The sequence below is a fragment of the Saccharomyces kudriavzevii genome (genome assembly GCF_947243775.1).
Source record: "Saccharomyces kudriavzevii IFO 1802 strain IFO1802 genome assembly, chromosome: 5".
Classification (NCBI taxonomy): Eukaryota; Fungi; Ascomycota; class Saccharomycetes; order Saccharomycetales; family Saccharomycetaceae; genus Saccharomyces; species Saccharomyces kudriavzevii.
The window spans coordinates 24,913-44,394 of NC_079276.1; the positions used below are offsets into that span (position 1 = coordinate 24,913).

Below are 19,482 nucleotides of genomic sequence, written 5' to 3' on the forward strand. Positions count from 1 at the left end.
CATAGAATGTTCGGTATTAAAGGGCTTGCAAATCTGTTCGAAATAACGAGTATATGGTGATAAATAACTAAGCTTTGCACTCGCTAAAAAGATGTTGTGCTATCATGTAAATCATTCTAGGGCATGTTCACTAGTTGATATTTGTGTCCACATTTCTTTCTTTTTTCTCAATCTCTTCCAAAAATGCCTATCAAGAATGAGAGTATATATAGTTTGCACGTATTTAGGTCTATAGACTAACCAATGCAGGTATTTATGTTGATTTCTTGAGGAGCTGAAAGGACTAGAGGTATCTTGCGGATATAAATGTAGGCTGCTTTCACAATGGACCCTGTATCGAGTGCTGTTGTATGTCCGAATTTGGTTGATAAGTTATGAAAATGAAAAGTTGAGGTGAGTTAAAGCGCCTTTCTTTCCTGTGCAGGAGAAGGGTTTGAAACTATGAAATCACCGGCAAATGCAAAGCTACTTCCAAGGGTTTGTGCCCATTCATACTATATTTTATTCTGTGTTCCACCCCACAGAAGGCTCCAAGATCAAGTACGAGTTTCCCCCAAATAATCTCAAAAATCATGGTATCAATTTCAACACGATCAAAAACTACATCATACCGAAACCTATACTGTGCCACAAGCTGATCACTTTCAAGTACGGCACCTATAGAATTGTATGCTACCCGGTAACGATCAATTCTCCAATATACGCCAGGAATTTTTTCAGCTTTAATTTTGTGTTCGTATTTCCATATGATTGTGAGACGTCTCCTTACGAGCCAGCCATCACCAGACTGGGCAAAATGTTCAAAGTTCTGGAAGAGCAAAACCAATTGCTGTCTAAATCTGAAAAAGATGCTGTTTTTTTTGACCTGAAAGCATTGGAAAACTCCACGATAACGCCCTCTACTGCAGGGGCCCCTACAACATCAAATCCCAGTAGCAACACCACACCAACCTATCCTACGTCCGACAAAGACGCGAAGGACTTGAGAAGCAGCAGGTACAACGACCTCACCAAAGATTTGGGGCTTCCGGAGTCTTCGTTCTCCATACAGGATTTGCTAATGAGAATTTTTCAAGACTTGAATAACTATTCCGAATGCCTCATACCGATCGACGAGGGAAACGCAGTAGACATAAAGATTTTCCCACTTCTAAGACCACCCACAACTTGTGTCTCCTTAGAGGATGTGCCCTTGTCGTCTGTAAACTTGAAAAAAATCATCGATGTTAACTGGGATCCAACTATGATGAGCATAGTCCCCTACATTGATGGTTTAAACAGCATTGCTAAAATTTCTAAACTGAGTCGCAGTGACCCAAGTTTAGTGATAGAATGCATACGGCATCTAATATATTACAAATGTGTCACGTTGTCAGATATTTTCCAGTTCTCCAACATATACGCCCCTTCTTCGTTGATCAGAACTTTTTTAACCGACCAACTAATGGCCAGTGATTGCCAATCTTATGTTGCGTTTCCTGAAATATCCAAAATGTCAAGTTTACCCTTAAGTAAAAATCTAGATTCTGCTGATCGAGATTCACCATCACTTTTTGTTCGTAGGAAATCTAAATCCTCTAGCATACCTTCAAACCCGGACTCCAGAACTACGTCTTTTAGTTCGAACAGCAAAGTTTCCCAAAACTCATCATTAAATTCCTCATTTTCATCAGTTTGTAAGGATTGGAGGCAGTCACAAACCTCTCTTTCAAGCTCAAATCTTCGTGCTAATGACAACCGTAATAGGTTTCTACCAACAAGGTCGTGCTTATTTGATCTTTATAGATCTCTCTCGCAAGGACGAACGCTAAAATCGTGGTACGAGTCGAAGCACGCAATTTTAAAAGAGAATAACATCGATGTTAGAAGATTTATAACGTTTGGCTTGGAAAGACGAATCATATATAGATGTTATTCCTTTCCAGTAATGTTGAATGTCGATTCACGAGAACGGAAGGAAATGACACGAATGATCTTAAAAGACTCTCTAAATGATGATAGGTCACTTAAGAAAAAAAATCAGGATGCTTCATTTTCCGTAGTTGGGTCTAAAAATTCAGGACAACCCAATAACGTAAAATCCGAAAGACCGTCGAAGGTTTCATTTGAGATGCAAAGAGCAGGTTCTTTGGCGACTGGTGAAGCTACAATACCCAAGCTAAGTGATGAAGAAGAACGAATTCTGGAAAACTCTATCAGGAGTGCTGAGAGTTTTGATAACATTTGCGTCTTGCTGAGTAAATCTAAACTAGAAGTGGAGAACTACTTAAATGAATTAGGAGAATTCAAGGTAATTAATAGCTGAAGGGAACTGAGGAGGATTTTTGTCCATTGAATAGTTATTTTATTTTTTTTTAATATTACAACTTATTTCTATGAATAAGATAGTACATATATACCGTTATATATGGGTAACTCTGTGAAAAATCTGTGGAGGTACTTGCCTTTTTTATATGTTGGTCGAGGCTGGTTGTTCACTTCTATCGTGCCTTTTGATTAATAATTGAATATTTTTCACATATTTTGCGTGTTGTGGCTTCCGTTGATTCGAGTATACATCTAACCAGAAAACTAGACTTGCTATTCGGTCTTTGGTATTTTTCTCGACCCTTCACTGTCTGCGTTTTCACTGGAGGGATTTTCATCTTCAATTGTATGTTTTTTTGGGGATATTATGTCCTGCACCGAGCAACCATTTATGTTTGATATCCTTAATGGTAACCTCTTGCTTAAATTTGGTATTTCCTTTAATATATTATCAATCATTTCATCTTTGGTAGCGTTTTCCTTGTTACCATGGTTTGTCATTATATCTTCAATTGTATTGTAGATATCATCTACATTCGTTATATGAGAGTGTGTTGACGTAATTGAACTTTCAATATTGTCCTTCAATATAATGTGCTTGCTAATTAGTTGTTTGAACTGATCATTAAACTTCGTATTGTTTTTTAAAAGAGAGATAGCATTCTCCGATTCCTCCACCTGTCCTTTCATGACTGAGATAGACTCGTTCATCGAATTTGATGATGTATCAACCGTTTTTTTGATCTGCGATAGTGTTGCTGCCATATTATTATAGAACTCATTATTCATGGAGTCACATTTGTTTATCAAATCAAACGAATTTTCCCATTTAGCCCGCCTTGGTTCAAATAAATCCATTTCTTGATCAATAACTGCGCTGGTTGCGTTAGTCATATTCTGCATTATTAGTTTCTTGTTTTCTTCTAGGTGGTCGTTTAAAGTCATTTTGAAGTTTTCAACAAACTGGTTTGTTTTCTTTTCAATATTTTCATAAGTGGAATCTATATGATGATTCAGTAACTCTTGGTGGTTATTTTTAAAGAAATGATTTTTCAAATACTGCTTTAGATTATTATTCTCTTCGCTAATATCAGAAAGATTCTCCGCAATATTTTTATAAAAATTTTGGAATTCGATTCTTATTATGTCAATCTTTTCGACAATGACATTGAAGAATTTTGGAGATTCATTCAAAATTTTTTTCACACAATCCTTATACATTAGCTCCGCCTTTTCTTGCATGGTTTCCATTAAAGTCAATACTTCATTTTTGACCATATCAAGATTTGGTTGGATATCCGTCTCTTGAAAGATATTTTTCTGTTGCATATTATCTAACTGTAAAAACAAAGCAGTTTTTAAACTTTTAATCTCCTTTGAAATATGCGTTTCGAACTTTTTGTTGAGATCAAGCTCTCTTTTCTTGTAATCTTGAAGAGCTACTTGCATTACCTCAGTCATTTTTTGTAGTTTATTATTGAAACCAGATATCTCTAGTTCAGCTTTATGTTGTTTGTCTAGTTGCGCCTTTAAATGATTGATGGTGGCCTTTAATGACTCCATTTGAGAATTTTGAGATTGAATAGTTTCTCTTGACTTCAATTTATCCTTTACTAGCAATGAGTTTTTCGACGCCAAGCTTTCAATTTCTCTTTTACATTCTTGAACTTCATTCTTGTGACTCTCTAGGTCACTGTTCAAATTCTTATAATGATCCTGACTCATATATATCCCTTCTTTGGATTTTGTTGAAAGTAGATCTGACTTAATCTTAGCTAATTCCATGGTGATATTCTTAACCAGAATATCCTTCATCATGAAGGCGCCCAGTTGTGGTTTGTTCTTGATGTTTTTAGCCTTCGAAGCGTACTCTAATGTACTGCAAGTTTCCTCGGAGGTCACCTTTGCAGGCGATATTGTAGCAATTAATGCAGTTTTTGTATTACCTCCAAGGGAATCTTGAAGTAAACGGGTTAATTTTGATTCACGGAAGGGTATGTGACCACTTCTATCAACAAGCGCGTTAATGACCCTCCCCAGCGTTAGCAGACTTTGATTGATTGAACCAGCTTCTTTCGCACGTTGGTTCAATGCTCCAGATCGGTTAATATTTTCCGAACCAGCTAAATCCACTAGATTCATCTTGGAAATCCTGAACAGTTCGTCTTGGTGTTTCTTGTACAAGGTGATTGTGAAAATAGTATGAGACCTACTGGAAAAATCATTCATTTTGGTGGAAGCCACTTGTCTATGTTTCAAACCTCTTTGTAAAAGGTTCAGTCCCTCTAATGCATTTGTTATATGAAACTCTTGTAAATTTTGAATGTATATCCCGTTCGATTGGTCATTTTGAGTCATTGGACTTCTTTGGCCATTTGTATTACTTGAAGAATTGTTAGCTGCAGAACCGGAATTAGAGGAAGAATTATTTCTGGAATTCATAGCTTGTTGTTGCTGCTGTTGCTTGATGGTATTGGGTAGCGATTTCGTTCTTAACCTTTTTCTTAAAAGAGCGGCTTTAGGTGTTAGATCATTCAATGACCTGGGAGAACTATTTCTAGAATTACTCCTGGAACTGCTGGCGCTATTGCTAGTGGTGTTATTGGCCGTGCTTGAGTCAAAAATCCTTAATTTTTTCATGAATTGGCCATCAAAACCATTGTTACTGGAGCCGTTGCTATTGTTATCCAACAAATCTTTTAATTCCTCATTATACAATTCAATGAACGAGCATTTGACAACGTAATCACTCTGCTGCAATTCCAGTGTGTCGAACAATTTTAGGAGAACCCTTGGTATAATTCCTGCAGCATCATTCAGTTCGCCATTATATAGCTTTTCGTCTCCTGTCATTGTATAAGTTTTACCCGTGGACGTCATACCATATACTAACACGGTACAATTGTAGCCCTTAATGAAATCCTGGAATAGAGGGCCTGCCACTTCCTCAAAAATCAGATCTTGAGATGCCCCGGGCCCGAAGACTTTGTCAACTGTGTATCTCTTGGCATTCATCTGGGCAGTTATACCTGTGTCTCCAGTGGTGTTGATGGAAACCTCTTTGGAACCGGTGATATCCGGCACATTCACCACTACAGAGCTTTTCATGCCGATTTCCCTTTCATTTCTTCCCCTGCACCGTACTGCCACAGTGATATTCAATTCTTCATTGGGAACAGAATGACATCCCATCTGATTGTTGCCGTTGCCGTTGCTACTGATGCTATTGGAGCTTCTCTCTTGAATAGTATTTTGACTTTCAGCAGGCATCAAAAAAATTCTTTTGGTGTATTTTTCGCGCTTGTATACAGATTTTTGTTAACTCTCCTTCTAGATTATTTTCCTTTTCTCACTCCACGTTAGTTTCTGGTCATACCAAATGCTATTGCCGCTGTTGAGGGGTGGTGGGTCACAAAGGAAGGCTCTAAATGATGCTGCAGTTGCGTTTTTGTTTGTTTTCTGTTTGCCTTTTGTTTGTTTGTTTATCTACCGATTGCAAAACATCGGTCACTACAGACGAACAATTGTGGAGAGGGATGGTTTATGTTAAGCGCTTAGAGTTCTCACATAATAATAAAAGTAACAGATATTTATTTAATTAAAAAACGCAAATATTTAGGGATATATGGGGCATAAGAATTTCATGAATAGAAGAAATCTGGACCAAAGAGTAGTGGATATAAAAAATGTTGACTAACGATAGTATAAAAATTCCGAGTTGCCATTTCGAGAGGGTAGAGAAAAGGAAGGGAAAAGGCAATTTTTTTGGTAATCAAAGAATTAAATGATATTCAATTTATCAAGAACATCTCTTACTTGTTCAAAGATCAAATCAGTCTTTGAGCCGATGAACTCATCCATGTTCAATTCTTGCTTGAAACGAGATGAATGGGACTTTTTGGTATCATTCCAGAAGGCGGACAAATCTTGGCCACCACCATTGTAGATCAAAGCGTTTGGAGTGTCTTCAGGAACATCGAACAGAATATCTTTCGTACTGTAATGAATCAGCTTATTTTTCAATTGTTGAGGGGTTAATGAGTCCTGGCCCATTTCGAAGAACTCACTATCGGAGCCCGGTTGCAACGACAAAAAGTAAGTTAACAAACCAGCAACATGAGGAGAGGCCATGGAGGTACCGGACAAAGTAGCGGTGGCGTCATCGCTGCCGATATAGGTGGACAGAATGTTCAAACCTGGAGCGAAGATGTCGACACACTTACCCCAGTTGGAGAAGTAGGCCCTATCGTCGCTCAAAGTGGAAGCACCGACGGTGATGGCCTTATCAGCAGAAGCTGGAGACGTGTTACAGGCGTCTTGGTTTTCGTTACCGGCAGCGACGGCAAAGTGAATACCGGCTTCGACAGCGGCATTGACGGCTAGGTCCAAAGCAGGGGATTTACCACCACCAAGCGACATGTTGGCTGTGGAACCCTTGAAGCCCTTCTTCTTTTCCTGAGCCTGCTTTTGGTGTGCCCTGGCAGCGTATTCGACACCCTTGACGACATCAGACATGGTACCAGACCCGTTTGATCTCAAGACTTTGACGGCGACGACGTTGGCATTCTTGGCGACACCGTAGTGTTTGGAGGCGATGGTACCGGCACAATGGGTACCGTGGCCGTTCCCGTCGAGGTCTTCGTCGTTGAGCGGGATGGTTTTCCCCCAGATGGCTCTCTTTTCGAAATCCTTGTGGTTGACGTTGACACCGGTGTCGATAACATAGGACGTGACACCGCGGCCAGCATCATCGTCGTAGAGATACTTGTTGAAAGAGCCCAAGTTGAGGCGTTCTCTGTGAGAGATACGAGCCAACCCCCATGGAGCGCTGTTTTGGGTGTCGAAGTCGGTGGCTTCTACAACGGAGTCTCTTTCGACAAAGTCTACGAGAGGATTTTGACGGATCAAGTCAATAATCTCCTGGGTGAAGTAGCCGATGTAACCGGAGAACATGTTGTCGATGTTGAAGGAGTCCTGAATACCGCCAGTCTCAGAGGTGGAAAGCGAGGAGTCTCTAGTCGAGATGAAAAAGGCGTCCTCAGCAGATAAGTTCTCTACGGATTGGAGTTGCGCTTGGTGGACGCTTTCCTTGTGGAAGTCGGTCGCTTCTTGTGGGACGCCCTTCTTGAAGACGATGATGTAGCGGTTGGGAATGATCTTGGGCATGGCGGCTGGGTCGAATTGTGCTGTGGACACCAATGGGGCCAGTTTCTCGTTGTGCCTCGCCTTTTCCAAGGTCTTTTCATGGTGTTTCTTGCTCTTGACCTTCTTTTCCTTCTTGCTCTTCACCTTCTTTTCCTTCTTGCTTTTCACCTTCTTATCCTTCTTGTCCTTCTTGTCCTTCTTATCGTGGCAGCCACCCTTACGGTGAGCCTTGTCGTCAGATTTAGAAGCTTCTTCGTCACCGTGCTTTCCGTCCTCGTGGCTCTCCTTGGCAGACTCGTGGCTGCTTCCACCAGCGTGCACTGCGTGTCCGACCCTTTCTTGGTGGTTGTCCTCGACCACCAGTTCATGATGGTCGGCGGCATGTTCAAGATTGGGGATGACAAGAGCAGCAGATATGCTTCCCAGAGCACCGAGTGTTAATAGAGTATTTTCTAACTTCATCTTCGCTTGTTTCGAGTAGTTTTAGTGTTTTGTTTTATTGGCGATGAAGCTAATTGGTCTTCTATGTATGTTGGGAAGAACTCCAATATCACGGGACGCAATATATGCCCCCTTTTATATCCATCGCACTCTTTATCGCGGGTGTATTCGCCCCCGCCACGCTGCCAGCCCTGGCGTGATAAGCCACCGCGGTAACACCATTGAGCCCGAAACCTTGCTTTTGAACACAGCGCCTACATTTTTCAGCCCTCAAGCCCTGCCGCGCCTCTTTCCCGGAGCGTCCCGCACGGCAAACACACTTGCAGCCCTCTTATCCCCTTCTCCCGGGACCCCGGGCTAAAGTGCATAGAAGGCACAGCCCTGACCTGTCGGGTGCAGTTTAAAAAAGTCTTGGCAAAAGTTTTTTCTTTTCAAATTACTATTGTACTATATGGTCTATGTAATTTTTAACTATTGGTGTATGTATCAGTTACCTCGTAGTCAGTGGCCGATTTGTCGGGTGCAATGCAGCGTTCAAAAAGCCTCTTGAAGGGGAAGCAGACGTAGTCGGCTTCCCTGAATTGGCACTCCCATTGCACAAGCTCCTTCAACTGGCAGCGGGTATGAGAGTCTAGCGCGGCCAGCGGTGCGAGCGCTTGGTCCCTGCTGCGGATCGTAGTTGGAGGCGCCATACGAGTTGAATGTCTTATCAGCGATCTATCAGTGTTGCTCTATCCTCTGCTATCCCCACCCCCTTGTTTCTTCTTCTCTATCTCCACCCTCTCTATCTTATCTGCGGTCTGTTTCTTTTTTTCGCTTCCTCGATATCGCATAACGTATATAGCAGTGTGCGGAACTGTGGATGAGTGGCATACACGCTATATTACACAGGATTTACACATGCGCGATTGCTGTGTGTGCGAGTGTATGGAAGGCTAGCTTGCGGTATAGTTGCTACAACTGGACGAAATGGCTGGAATAACTGACACTAGGGCCCAGCTTATGGTCTGGAAAGCACATGCGTCACGCTTTTTATCGTTCATGCAGGCGGCCGCTCAATCAGTGTCTGCCGGCATGGAATACCCACAGGATTGCTTGCTGGGCCTCGCATGTGGCAGCTAAATTAGGTTTTGCTGTTTCATGTGGTGAGAGATTGTCCTCTATCAGTATAGCTTTTCTCGACATTTTGCGTCGTCGCGGAAAAAAGACTAGGTAGGAACAAAAAGCATTGGTGGTTTTTAGCAATTTCAAACAAGTACAGGAAACAAGGCACAGGTCGGAGCGTTTTCGAGGAGAATGAAGATTGATTACGAGCAATTGCGCAAACTCTACGATGAGACGTGCCGCACAAAGAATGTGCAGTACAGTTACGGTACGGCCGGGTTCAGGACGCTGGCCAAGGACTTGGACACGGTGATGTTCACCACTGGTATACTGGCCGTGCTCAGGTCGCTGAAACTCCAGGGCCAGTACGTCGGGGTCATGATCACGGCGTCGCACAACCCGTACCAGGACAATGGGGTCAAGATCGTGGAACCGGATGGATCGATGCTGTTGGCCAGCTGGGAGCCGTATGCCATGCAGCTGGCCAACGCTGCCTCGTTTGCAACCCATTTCGAAGAGTTCTATGCTGAGCTGGTCAAGTTGATCGAGCTCGAAAAGATTGATTTGGGCGCTAGCAACGTTGCGCCGCACATTGTGGTCGGAAGAGACTCCAGGGAAAGCAGTCCCTATTTGCTACGTTGTTTGACCTCCACCATGGCCAGCGTCTTCCACGCGCGAGTCTTGGACCTGGGTTGTGTCACTACGCCCCAATTGCATTACATCACCGATTTGTCCAACAGGCGCGAGCGAGAAGGCGACTCTGCACTCGCAGCGGCCACAGAGCAAGACTACTATTCGTTCTTTATCGGCGCCTTTAACGAACTCTTCACCACGTATGACATGGAGAAGAGGCTTTCTGTGCCCAAGTTGTTCATCGATACAGCGAACGGCATTGGCGGTCCGCAATTGAAAAAATTGTTGGCCTCCAAGGATTGGGTCGTGCCATCGGACCAGATCGAGATCATCAATGACAAGTCGGATGTTCCGAAATTACTGAATTCCGAGTGTGGCGCCGATTATGTAAAGACCAACCAGAGGCTGCCCAAGGGTCTCTCTCCATCTTCGTTTGAGTCGCTATATTGCTCCTTCGACGGTGATGCGGACAGGGTCGTATTCTACTATGTTGACTCTGAATTGAAGTTCCATCTGTTAGACGGTGACAAAATTTCCACTTTGTTTGCGAAATTCCTGTCTAAGCAACTGGAAATGGCTAACTTGGAGCGTTCTTTGAAGATCGGTGTGGTGCAAACTGCCTATGCGAACGGTAGTTCCACCGCTTATATCAAGGATACGTTGCATTGTCCCGTGTCGTGCACCAAGACGGGTGTCAAGCATTTGCACCACGAAGCTGCCACCCAGTACGATATCGGTATTTATTTTGAGGCAAATGGTCATGGTACAATCATCTTCAGCGAAAAATTCCATCAGACCATCGAATCGGAACTATCCAAACCAAATGGTCATACGTTAGCTTTGAAAACTTTGAGCTGTTTTGCTAAATTAATCAATCAGACCGTGGGAGATGCGATGTCCGATATGTTGGCGGTTCTTGCCACTCTGGCGATTTTGAAAATGGCCCCAATGAATTGGGATGAAGAGTATAAGGATTTGCCCAACAAGTTGGTCAAATGTATCGTTCCCGACAGATCGATTTTCCAAACCACGGATCAGGAAAGGAAACTGCAAAATCCGGTGGGCCTGCAAAGCAAGATAGACTCTGTGATAGCCAAGTATCCAATGGGGAGGAGTTTTGTCCGGGCCAGTGGTACTGAGGATGCAGTCAGAGTCTATGCGGAATGTCAGGACATGTCTAAATTAGACCAGTTCTGCAACGAAATCGTGGGGTACGTCAAAGCATCTGTCTGAAGCATTATGCAACCTGTACTTGAATTACCTAGATATATAAAAGAATATAAATCGAAACTTCTCAGTGAAAAATTATTTATTTCTTCAGCCTTACACTTTAGTTTGATAATTAAAATTTATGGTGTTGGAAATAAATAAGATCTTTCTCTTGAATTTTTTCCGTCGTCTCACTTTGCAACCTAATATCAAATAGTCCTCGTAAAAGAAATCATTTTCGATGAATGAACTACTCACTATTACAATAGATGATGTCACTGTTTCAAAGGTTACTCGGTTGACTAATATGGAAACACCAAGGGACAAATCGCCAAAAAAAATCCTCTTAACGATGAATGCTCCAAATTTTCTTTCTCGTTGGCAGTTTTCCTTAGAGAGATACTCGTAAGTTACCTCTTTCAAAATTTTCCTATTTTCTACGTTGTTATTATCAAGATGAACCTGTTTCAGTATAGCAATGGGGAACAGTTTAGCTTGAAGCTTTAGGACTTGGTCGTGTAACGTTGCGGCTAAATTGTCCAAAGTAGAAATTTCCTCCTTGGAGTAAATGCCCAATAAGTTTTTCAGCTGATTGCTCCAACTTTCCCTTGGCTTGCTCGTTCTACATCTGCAGGTTTTGTGACTTGGCGGCAAAGTCTTCGGGAAATGAGGGAGAGTATCTAATTGTTGAGTAATATTTCTTTCCAGAAATGTTATTTTCTTCATAATGATTTCAATTTCTTTTGAGTAAGTCGAGAATTGTGCGACTTTGAAATTGGTCGTATTGTCATTCTTCTGGATCCCACCATTTGCCATTTATTTGTCTTTTTCAATTACTTGTCAATTTTTCTTTTCGCCTTTGACTGTCCATAATAAAAGAATAAGCTTTACTGATTTTCCTCAGTGGATACTGGACTTCCCGTATGTTCCGGATTGATTCAGATGGGTATTTTCTGATGTACTTATTTATATACGCACAAGCCTACAGTGAGCATTTACCCTTGTTTTCCTGCCTCATTGGCTCCAGTGATGAAAGAGAGGGAAAGAGTTTTTGCTCATTACAGTCACCTCCACCTTTTTACTTTTTTTTACCTTCCCCTTTTGACGTTCGTCAATTAAACATTTAGCCGACTGACCTTTTTTTTTCAGTATATGTTGGGGGAGCTAGGGATGGCTATAAGCAGCCAGTGACGTTTTTTTTTTTACTTTTTTTCACTTTCCAAGGCCCCCATCCGGACGTCAAATGCTCAAATCGTGGAAAGTTTACATTCCAATGACATGAATCGATATCGCATTCCGCCCTCTCTCCTGCATTTATAACTTCATCAGATATTGAAGCGTTACTTCTATAACTCTATGCATATGCACAGATGGATAAGCCCAAGTGATGTTTTCAACCGTAGCTGCATTCATAGCTCCTGCTAACAACTAATACATCTCTCGAAGCTGCGTTAAAAGAAGAGCTGAAAGCGCTATAGTTGCCAATAAGCTGGTATGCTTGAATGTGCGCTATTCGTTAAGCAGTGCCTACACTTAGGAAGCTTCGGCGGCTAAAATGTGCACCGATAAAATGTCTAACAATTCATAAGCAAAATGAAAGAAAGAAAAAAAGAAAAAAAAGAAGGGAAGACCCCTGGAAAGTTTATTTTCTTTTCCATTTTTTATGTTAAATTTTACATTCATTAATCGCCCGGGCCAATCAGGATATATACCACAGAAATAGCTCATTGGTTGCGATCATCAGATGAACCCGTCATTTAATGGAGCTGCTGGTTCGAAGCTACATGCGAAGGAATATTTCGCGTCTTGTAGACACTTTGGGCTGAGGATTAACGTTTGTAAGTGATTTTCTCTCATACCTCTTTATCGTACGTTTCTCTTTCTTCTCTATTGATTTATTATCGCTTCGTTTCTCTTCTTCAATCGTACAACCATTCCGTGCAAGTGCAGGTGTGGGAGACTTAATCGGGGAAAGCCATGTTGTAGGACTTTTGAAGCGCTCAATTGATTTTCGTTTATTTTTTTTTTTGGAAATGGGGAGACCTGGCCATCCATTGGGTCAATATAGGTACTTTATGCATTACATTCAATATCGTGATCAATTGAGGTGTACGGATGCGTAAACTTGGATTTGTCAACATGACAAGACAAAACCTTGAAAAATAATATAGAGAAATTAAAGGTTTCATCATGACGCAAGTATTAACGCTCTGATTATCAAGTGTGCTCTGACTGACACCAGCCAATAACACTATATCGACCGATATTAAGTATGGAAGGTCAAGAGAAACCGCTTTCTGTGGATGAAGAGTACGATTTGTGGAAGTCCAACGTTCCATTAATGTATGACTTCGTTAGCGAAACACGTTTAACATGGCCATCTTTAACCGTTCAATGGCTTCCCACACCTGTTCAACAACCGAAAGGTGGCTTTATTAAACAAGAGTTGATCATTGGCACGCATACATCCGGTGAAGAAGAAAATTATCTGAAGTTCGCCGAAATTAACCTACCAAAGGAAGTATTGAACAACGAAAACCCACAAGAACAAGCAGAAATGGGTGATGAGGCTTCTTTACCTCCCCCCAGATCAAACATCAGAATTACCGCTAAGTATGAGCATGAAGAAGAAATTACTAGAGCCCGATATATGCCTCAAGACCCTAATATGGTAGCTACCATAAATGGACAGGGTACAGTCTTTCTTTATTCTCGCTCAGATGGCCTTCAGTCCACGCTAAAATTCCATAAAGATAACGGGTATGCTTTGTCATTTAGTCCTCTTATCAAAGGACATTTGTTATCCGGATCAGATGATCATTCTGTCGCTCTATGGGATGTGAGTGGAGGCAGTGATTCCACGACACCAATACGAACTTGGGATGATTTACATTCTGATATTGTCAATGATAGCAAATGGCATAACTTTAATAAAGATTTGTTCGGCACCGTGTCAGAAGATTCTCTTCTGAAAATTAATGACATCAGAGCAGAAAATACCACTATCGACACTGCCAAGTGCCCGCAACCTTTCAACACACTAGCATTTAGTCACCATTCTTCAAACATACTGGCCGCGGCAGGTATGGACTCACACGTTTACTTATATGACCTGAGAAATATGAAAGAACCTTTGCACCATATGTCAGGCCACGAAGATGCAGTGACCAACTTAGAATTTTCACCTCATGTCGATGGTGTGGTCGTTTCCAGTGGATCAGACAATAGGTTGATTATGTGGGATCTGAAGCAGATTGGTGCAGAACAAACACCTGATGACGCAGAGGATGGCGTTCCTGAACTGATAATGGTTCATGCAGGTCACAGAAGTGCTGTGAACGATTTTGACTTGAACGCACAAGTGCCTTGGTTGATAGCAAGTACTGAGGAAGAAAACATATTACAAGTTTGGAAGTGTTCCCATAGCTTACCGATCGTGGGAGGCCTACCAAAAATAAACAAAGACATAGTGGGCTAATATTTAGTTTTTTTTATTAATTTTTGAAAGTAATGTATAGTTGAAATTTGGCGTACATGAAGCCATCTTAAAGAAAATACAATATTTAGATTATTTCTTATCTAATACATTTTGCTTTTTTGAAGATAGCCAATTGGTGAAATCGATGAAAACATTGGTGCTGAACTTTCCTTTTAGCATCCATTCTTTGGTCGTTGCAGCATATAAATCAATCAATTCATCGAGCGCATTGTTACCACCAATTTCAAAGTACAATTTACTCAAAAATAATGAACTGGTTGAGCATGCAGAAAAAAACACGCTGGCATGTTGACCCGGTTTAGAGGTCAGCATTAGCTCGTGTGTTGATTTTAATAAATTCATAAGCTCAATGTTTTTGTCCAAAATTTTGAATGTATTTGCTTTTATCTTGAATATTTTCCCCTTCAACAATTTAGAAATTTTGTCCGCAAGTGGCTTATCAAGAGTCTCTCTGATACACTTGAGCATAGGGACAATAAAATAGACCAGCTTGCTTAGTGGGCCTTCCAGGTTGCTAGAGTTTTCAACTTTATTTGCAATGGCCAATTTTTCACAATATTTGACATAAACAGTTAACATATCAACAATTCTATGCTTGAAGGAAATGACATTCTCTCTCGATTCTTTCACTTCCACCTTTCTTTGGTTTCCGGTGGATATGTTCGATAAAGCTTCTTTACGGCGTTTGAATATTTCGGATAATTGGTCATCCAATTCCATCATCTTTTCATCATCCATTGATTCTTCATCTTCATCATCATCATCATCAGAAAGCCCTCCAAGCTGATTCATGTCAACTTCCCCTTTATCATTGACTATATTATCAGGTAAATGTAAAGCTTTTATTAGGGCGCCTGTAGCTTCTTTGTCGATATTTACGACATCTTCATTTGCCTCGTCTTCCTCATCCTTTTCATTGGACTCATCGCTATCACTCTCACTTTCACTCTCACTTTCGCTTTTCGAATCGCCTTCATTGGCATTTTCTTCCTCATTGATTTCTTCAAACTCCCCTTCACCCTCGAATAGCTGAGCAAAACCTTGCTTGTTTTCTCTGGCTTTCAAAACATCTAGCAAAATTTGTAATTCTTCCAATCCAACATCTTCAATAAACTGTTGCCAGATTATCAAACTCAATTTTCTGAGTAATGCCTTCTTTTGAGCTAAAAATGACAGCAAGATTTCAGTAATGCCAACCATTGAATTGTTGTCGTGTTTAGTGAATTCGCATAATTCTTCGATCACGGAAATTGAATCAGTTTCACCCGCATATAATTGTATCAAGCACATAGATAACAACGTGCTTAACCCCCAGGATTGAGTGGTATTCGACTTGGATATTTCAGCCAAAGAAGATATGGCTTCGTTTTTTATCTTTTCCAAGCTTTCGTCAAGTGGATTAATTAAATCAGCTTTATAAGATTTTTCTATATCTAAAATTAAGTTTAACGTCAAATATTGCCAGGAGTTTATCTGAGGGTCTTCGGAGTTTACTTCTTTGTTAATTGTCAACTCACCCAGGATAGAATAAAGCCTCTCTTTTGCTAATTCGTGTAGTTGCTCAAACTCCTGCTCATCTGTTGCATGCTTGAAAAATGCCATATGGATAATCGGTGTCAACACAGGCTTAATTATTCCTACGTCATTGATCTCGACTTTGTGAGCACGAATTATATGAAGTAAGGAATCAAGAATGAAATGTGTATGAGGAAGGTCTCCCCTTTTTTCCTGTAATTGTAGTAAAAATGCACTAATCAATTGGGCAAGGACTGCGGAAGGTAATTCTTTAATTGCAATAAGTTTGGAGATAATATTAGATTTCGTTAACTTATCAAAGTTTATGGAACCATGGGGTCCAAATAACATTGCATTCAAACAAGGAACTAATTTTTTTATTGGGTCTTCTTCACAGGCTTTCACTATGGATTCTAGAGTTATTTGAGCAATTTTGTTCAAAATTCTTTGTGAATCTATAGATTGGTTGATCAAGGTTCTCATAACATTCTGGCTAAAGCAAGAACCAATGCAAGAGCCCGGCACTGTCTTAAAAGTGGCATCAATTATTAAGAAGCCTAAATATTTTCTTTCGCTAGACGCTTTTTCGTTGAAAAATGATTCATCTACTGCCATTTTCCAAAACTCGGGGAACTGAATTGAGTTCTGAACCTTTTTGCCGCTGGTTTTCTTCCTTTTCTTGGTAATATGCTCGGTATTTTCCAATTTCCCACTACCAAACAGCGGTAGCAAAACATCCCAAACGAAATGAAGCCTAGGGTTCCAGTTTGCGTTTTTTTGCTTTTTTGCATCTTGTAACTTCCCATTGGTATCTGGTAGGACAGAAGAGTCTCTTAAAACTTTTGTTAAAAGAGGTAGATTTCCTCTTGCTAGAGGATCGTTATTTTTCCAACCTGAGTTTCTCAAATCTAGTGTTGAAGGAATTAAACTTTCATCACTTTCATATTTCAGCACCAAATAAGTCGATAGTCCCTCATTCGTTAGGGTCAAATCATATTTATCATATATCAGAAGTATTTTCACGGCAGTACTCTCATTCATAAATGGCAGTAGCATTTTTATAGTCTGGAAAAGACTAAAAAGGCATGGTTCTCTGATCCAATTCTTTCTCAAAGCCAAATCAATCAGTTGTTCCATAAATCGTATAACAAATTCGGTGTTACCTTTCTTTATATCATCGACAAAGATCTCTGAGAACAAAGGCTCATTCAATAATGATTTCAAACCGAATAACTTCCCAAATAGAATCCCACGTTCATCTTTGCCCTTAACGGGCTTCTTACTTCCGTCATTGACATAAATATCTAGAATAGATGACAATGTGTCTAAAAATTCATTTTTTGATTCTAAACCTTTTGGGCGTTGACCAGATGGCATATTGATACCCAAATTGACTACTTCTGTCAAACATAGGGAAAATCCCAGTCTTGCGCTATTTCTATCAGATGCTAAACCCTTAATCAAACGATTCAATACGTATGACCATTCTTCTGCATCGCTGGGCAATTCTAAAGCGGATAAGTCCTTTATCAGAGCGACAGCTGCATGTAGTCGTTCTTCTTGCAGATCAGATGCCAGTTTGAAGAAAAGGTCTCTATTGACTTTCCCGGTCATTTTTTAAGAGGAAATGAGATAGCTGTGGAAATCTTTTCTCTATTTCAATAGATGCACGTTTTAATCTTCGAAGTTAAAAACAAAATACAGGCTCAGGTTAGTGTTAAAATGGACGCTAAGGCAATTCTGGCCATCGCAATAAAATTTTCCGTGTTATTCGACCTAGGTTTTCCGGGTAAAATACCTGGTTATTTCTTCAGATTTACTAGAGAAGGCATAAAGTATCTTATATTGACCTCATTTAAAAATAGAAAGCTAGCCCAGATGGAGTCTACATTTGCAAAACACAATTGAGGTGAGTCCGTCTTATTTTGTTTCTTACATTTTTGTGACTAAAAGTTCATGCCACGAAAGATGCATTACTACATTCACGCTGTATAAGAGCATTTCAGAATAGGGTTGGCTAAAGTTCAATGCAGAGATCTTTCAACTTGGCCCTAAATAAATTATCAAGATAAGCTTAGAATCATAATAAACTCACTCATCTGCTAATGAGTCGTAGGGCTATAGGTATTTGCGCTATAATTACCTACTGGTCTCAAGAATACGAATGTAAGAAGCAAATGTAAGGCTATGAAATGGACTAATATAACCATGGTAGAAATAGGTATATCTTAGTGAGTAATCGCCTAAAATTAATCTTGTTTGCAATTTAAATTGGAACTAAGTACAGTGAAAGGTATCGATGAGTTATAAATAACTATCGAAACTTGGTCCCAGAGTGTTGTCAAACGTTCAAGATGGATTTTTCTAGTATGAATAAGTATACCAGAAAAGCTACTTTTCACAAGTTAGTAGTAGTAAGGGAATCAAACGTAAAAGCAATTTAAGAACAAAATGGAATGAAATGAAAAAAGAGGAAAAATCATAAGGTATAATCGCATGCAGATATAATTTTCGGAATTACATTATAAATATAATGTGTCACTTATCCCCCTTTGCTATGGTTTTTCTAGAGGGGAAAAGAGGAAACAAAACAAATAGAAAAAGTATAACTCTAGAATCGGGAACAAAAAATTCAGAAAATAAACATATTGGAATTTTGTGGAATTATCATATTAAAATACAAAAACAATAAAAAAACTAAAGAATTTTCAAAAAATTACTTTAGCTTTTCTCTAATTTTCTGGAATTTCGATTTCACCGGCATTGATGCCTTCAATGATATCATGAGGATTCTTGAAATCGACGCGACAGCCGACGGATTGAGCAGTACCTAAGATCTCTTTGGCGACGGAAGCCAAAGTTCTACCGAAGGATTTGTCTTTCATTTGTCTGGCAATTTCAATGATCTCATCCAATTGGATGTTACCACTGTGCTTGATGTTCTTATCCTTCTTTCTGTCTCTTGGAGGTTCCTTCAAAGCAGTGATAACCAAAGAGGAAGCAGATGGGACAACAGAGGCAGCAGCTTGTCTGTTTTGAATCTTTAATTGGACGGTAACCTTGATACCTTTGAATTCCTTGGTAGCCTTGGCAATATCTTCACCGACCTTCTTTGGCGATAGACCCAAAGGACCAATCTTTGGAGCTAAAGCAGCAGAAGCACCGACTTCACCACCAACGGCTCTTAGGTATAAGTATTTAACTTCATTAGGATCAAACTTTGGAGGCATTTTTGTATATCCTTCGTTCTTGTTGTCAACTTTCTAGACCCCAAAAGAAAGCAACCTTTAAATTAACATTACTAAAACTACACTGAGAAGCCATGAAATTCTATAGACTTTGAATTTTTTTTCACTATTAGGAGATGGCTGTCCCAAGCGGTGTGAAGAGCACGGGAAATCTCGCGCAGCATTTTCGAACAATTTCGCATCATGCTCAGAGATGTCCTTCCAACACTAGAAAGAGCCCGGCCGAGGCCGCTCTAGAATTGCGTTTTTAGACAGAGCGCTGGAGGGATGCGAGCCAGACCCTCTGCCCAGCAAATTCAGCTCTAGGCTCATAGCAGGTAAAGGCGTGAGCATTGCGTTTCCGGCAATAATGCCACTGCAGGGGAGCTGTGGAGAAGAAAT

At 40.5% G+C, this 19,482-nt stretch overlaps 9 protein-coding genes across 9 annotated transcripts; 3 read left to right on the top strand and 6 right to left on the bottom strand.

Moving 5' to 3' along the window:
• Positions 1-457: 457 nt before the first annotated feature.
• NPR2 (nitrogen permease regulating protein NPR2) lies at positions 458-2,305 on the top strand (the record flags this gene model as incomplete). The annotated part of the gene is made up of 1 exon (XM_056227328.1): positions 458-2,305. The coding sequence occupies one exon, from the start codon at positions 458-460 to the stop codon at positions 2,303-2,305; it is 1,848 nt and encodes a 615-aa protein (XP_056087160.1).
• A 275-nt stretch (positions 2,306-2,580) lies between these two features.
• On the bottom strand, positions 2,581-5,577 carry CIN8 (kinesin motor protein CIN8; the record flags this gene model as incomplete). Its single annotated transcript, XM_056227329.1, has 1 exon — positions 2,581-5,577. One exon carries the CDS (start codon positions 5,575-5,577, stop codon positions 2,581-2,583), a length of 2,997 nt encoding a protein of 998 aa, XP_056087161.1.
• Positions 5,578-6,087: 510 nt separating this feature from the next.
• PRB1 (proteinase B) lies at positions 6,088-7,914 on the bottom strand (the record flags this gene model as incomplete). The annotated part of the gene is made up of 1 exon (XM_056227330.1): positions 6,088-7,914. One exon carries the CDS (start codon positions 7,912-7,914, stop codon positions 6,088-6,090), a length of 1,827 nt encoding a protein of 608 aa, XP_056087162.1.
• Positions 7,915-8,360: 446 nt separating this feature from the next.
• SOM1 (Som1p) lies at positions 8,361-8,585 on the bottom strand (the record flags this gene model as incomplete). Its single annotated transcript, XM_056227331.1, has 1 exon — positions 8,361-8,585. One exon carries the CDS (start codon positions 8,583-8,585, stop codon positions 8,361-8,363), a length of 225 nt encoding a protein of 74 aa, XP_056087163.1.
• Positions 8,586-9,189: 604 nt separating this feature from the next.
• Positions 9,190-10,863, top strand: PCM1 (phosphoacetylglucosamine mutase PCM1; the record flags this gene model as incomplete). Its single annotated transcript, XM_056227332.1, has 1 exon — positions 9,190-10,863. The coding sequence occupies one exon, from the start codon at positions 9,190-9,192 to the stop codon at positions 10,861-10,863; it is 1,674 nt and encodes a 557-aa protein (XP_056087164.1).
• Positions 10,864-10,953: 90 nt separating this feature from the next.
• Positions 10,954-11,655, bottom strand: SDD1 (Sdd1p; the record flags this gene model as incomplete). Its single annotated transcript, XM_056227333.1, has 1 exon — positions 10,954-11,655. One exon carries the CDS (start codon positions 11,653-11,655, stop codon positions 10,954-10,956), a length of 702 nt encoding a protein of 233 aa, XP_056087165.1.
• A 1,456-nt stretch (positions 11,656-13,111) lies between these two features.
• Positions 13,112-14,317, top strand: HAT2 (Hat2p; the record flags this gene model as incomplete). Its single annotated transcript, XM_056227334.1, has 1 exon — positions 13,112-14,317. The coding sequence occupies one exon, from the start codon at positions 13,112-13,114 to the stop codon at positions 14,315-14,317; it is 1,206 nt and encodes a 401-aa protein (XP_056087166.1).
• A 90-nt stretch (positions 14,318-14,407) lies between these two features.
• POL5 (DNA-directed DNA polymerase) lies at positions 14,408-17,467 on the bottom strand (the record flags this gene model as incomplete). The annotated part of the gene is made up of 1 exon (XM_056227335.1): positions 14,408-17,467. One exon carries the CDS (start codon positions 17,465-17,467, stop codon positions 14,408-14,410), a length of 3,060 nt encoding a protein of 1,019 aa, XP_056087167.1.
• Positions 17,468-18,585: 1,118 nt separating this feature from the next.
• On the bottom strand, positions 18,586-19,083 carry RPL12A (60S ribosomal protein uL11; the record flags this gene model as incomplete). Its single annotated transcript, XM_056227336.1, has 1 exon — positions 18,586-19,083. One exon carries the CDS (start codon positions 19,081-19,083, stop codon positions 18,586-18,588), a length of 498 nt encoding a protein of 165 aa, XP_056087168.1.
• Positions 19,084-19,482: the final 399 nt, after the last annotated feature.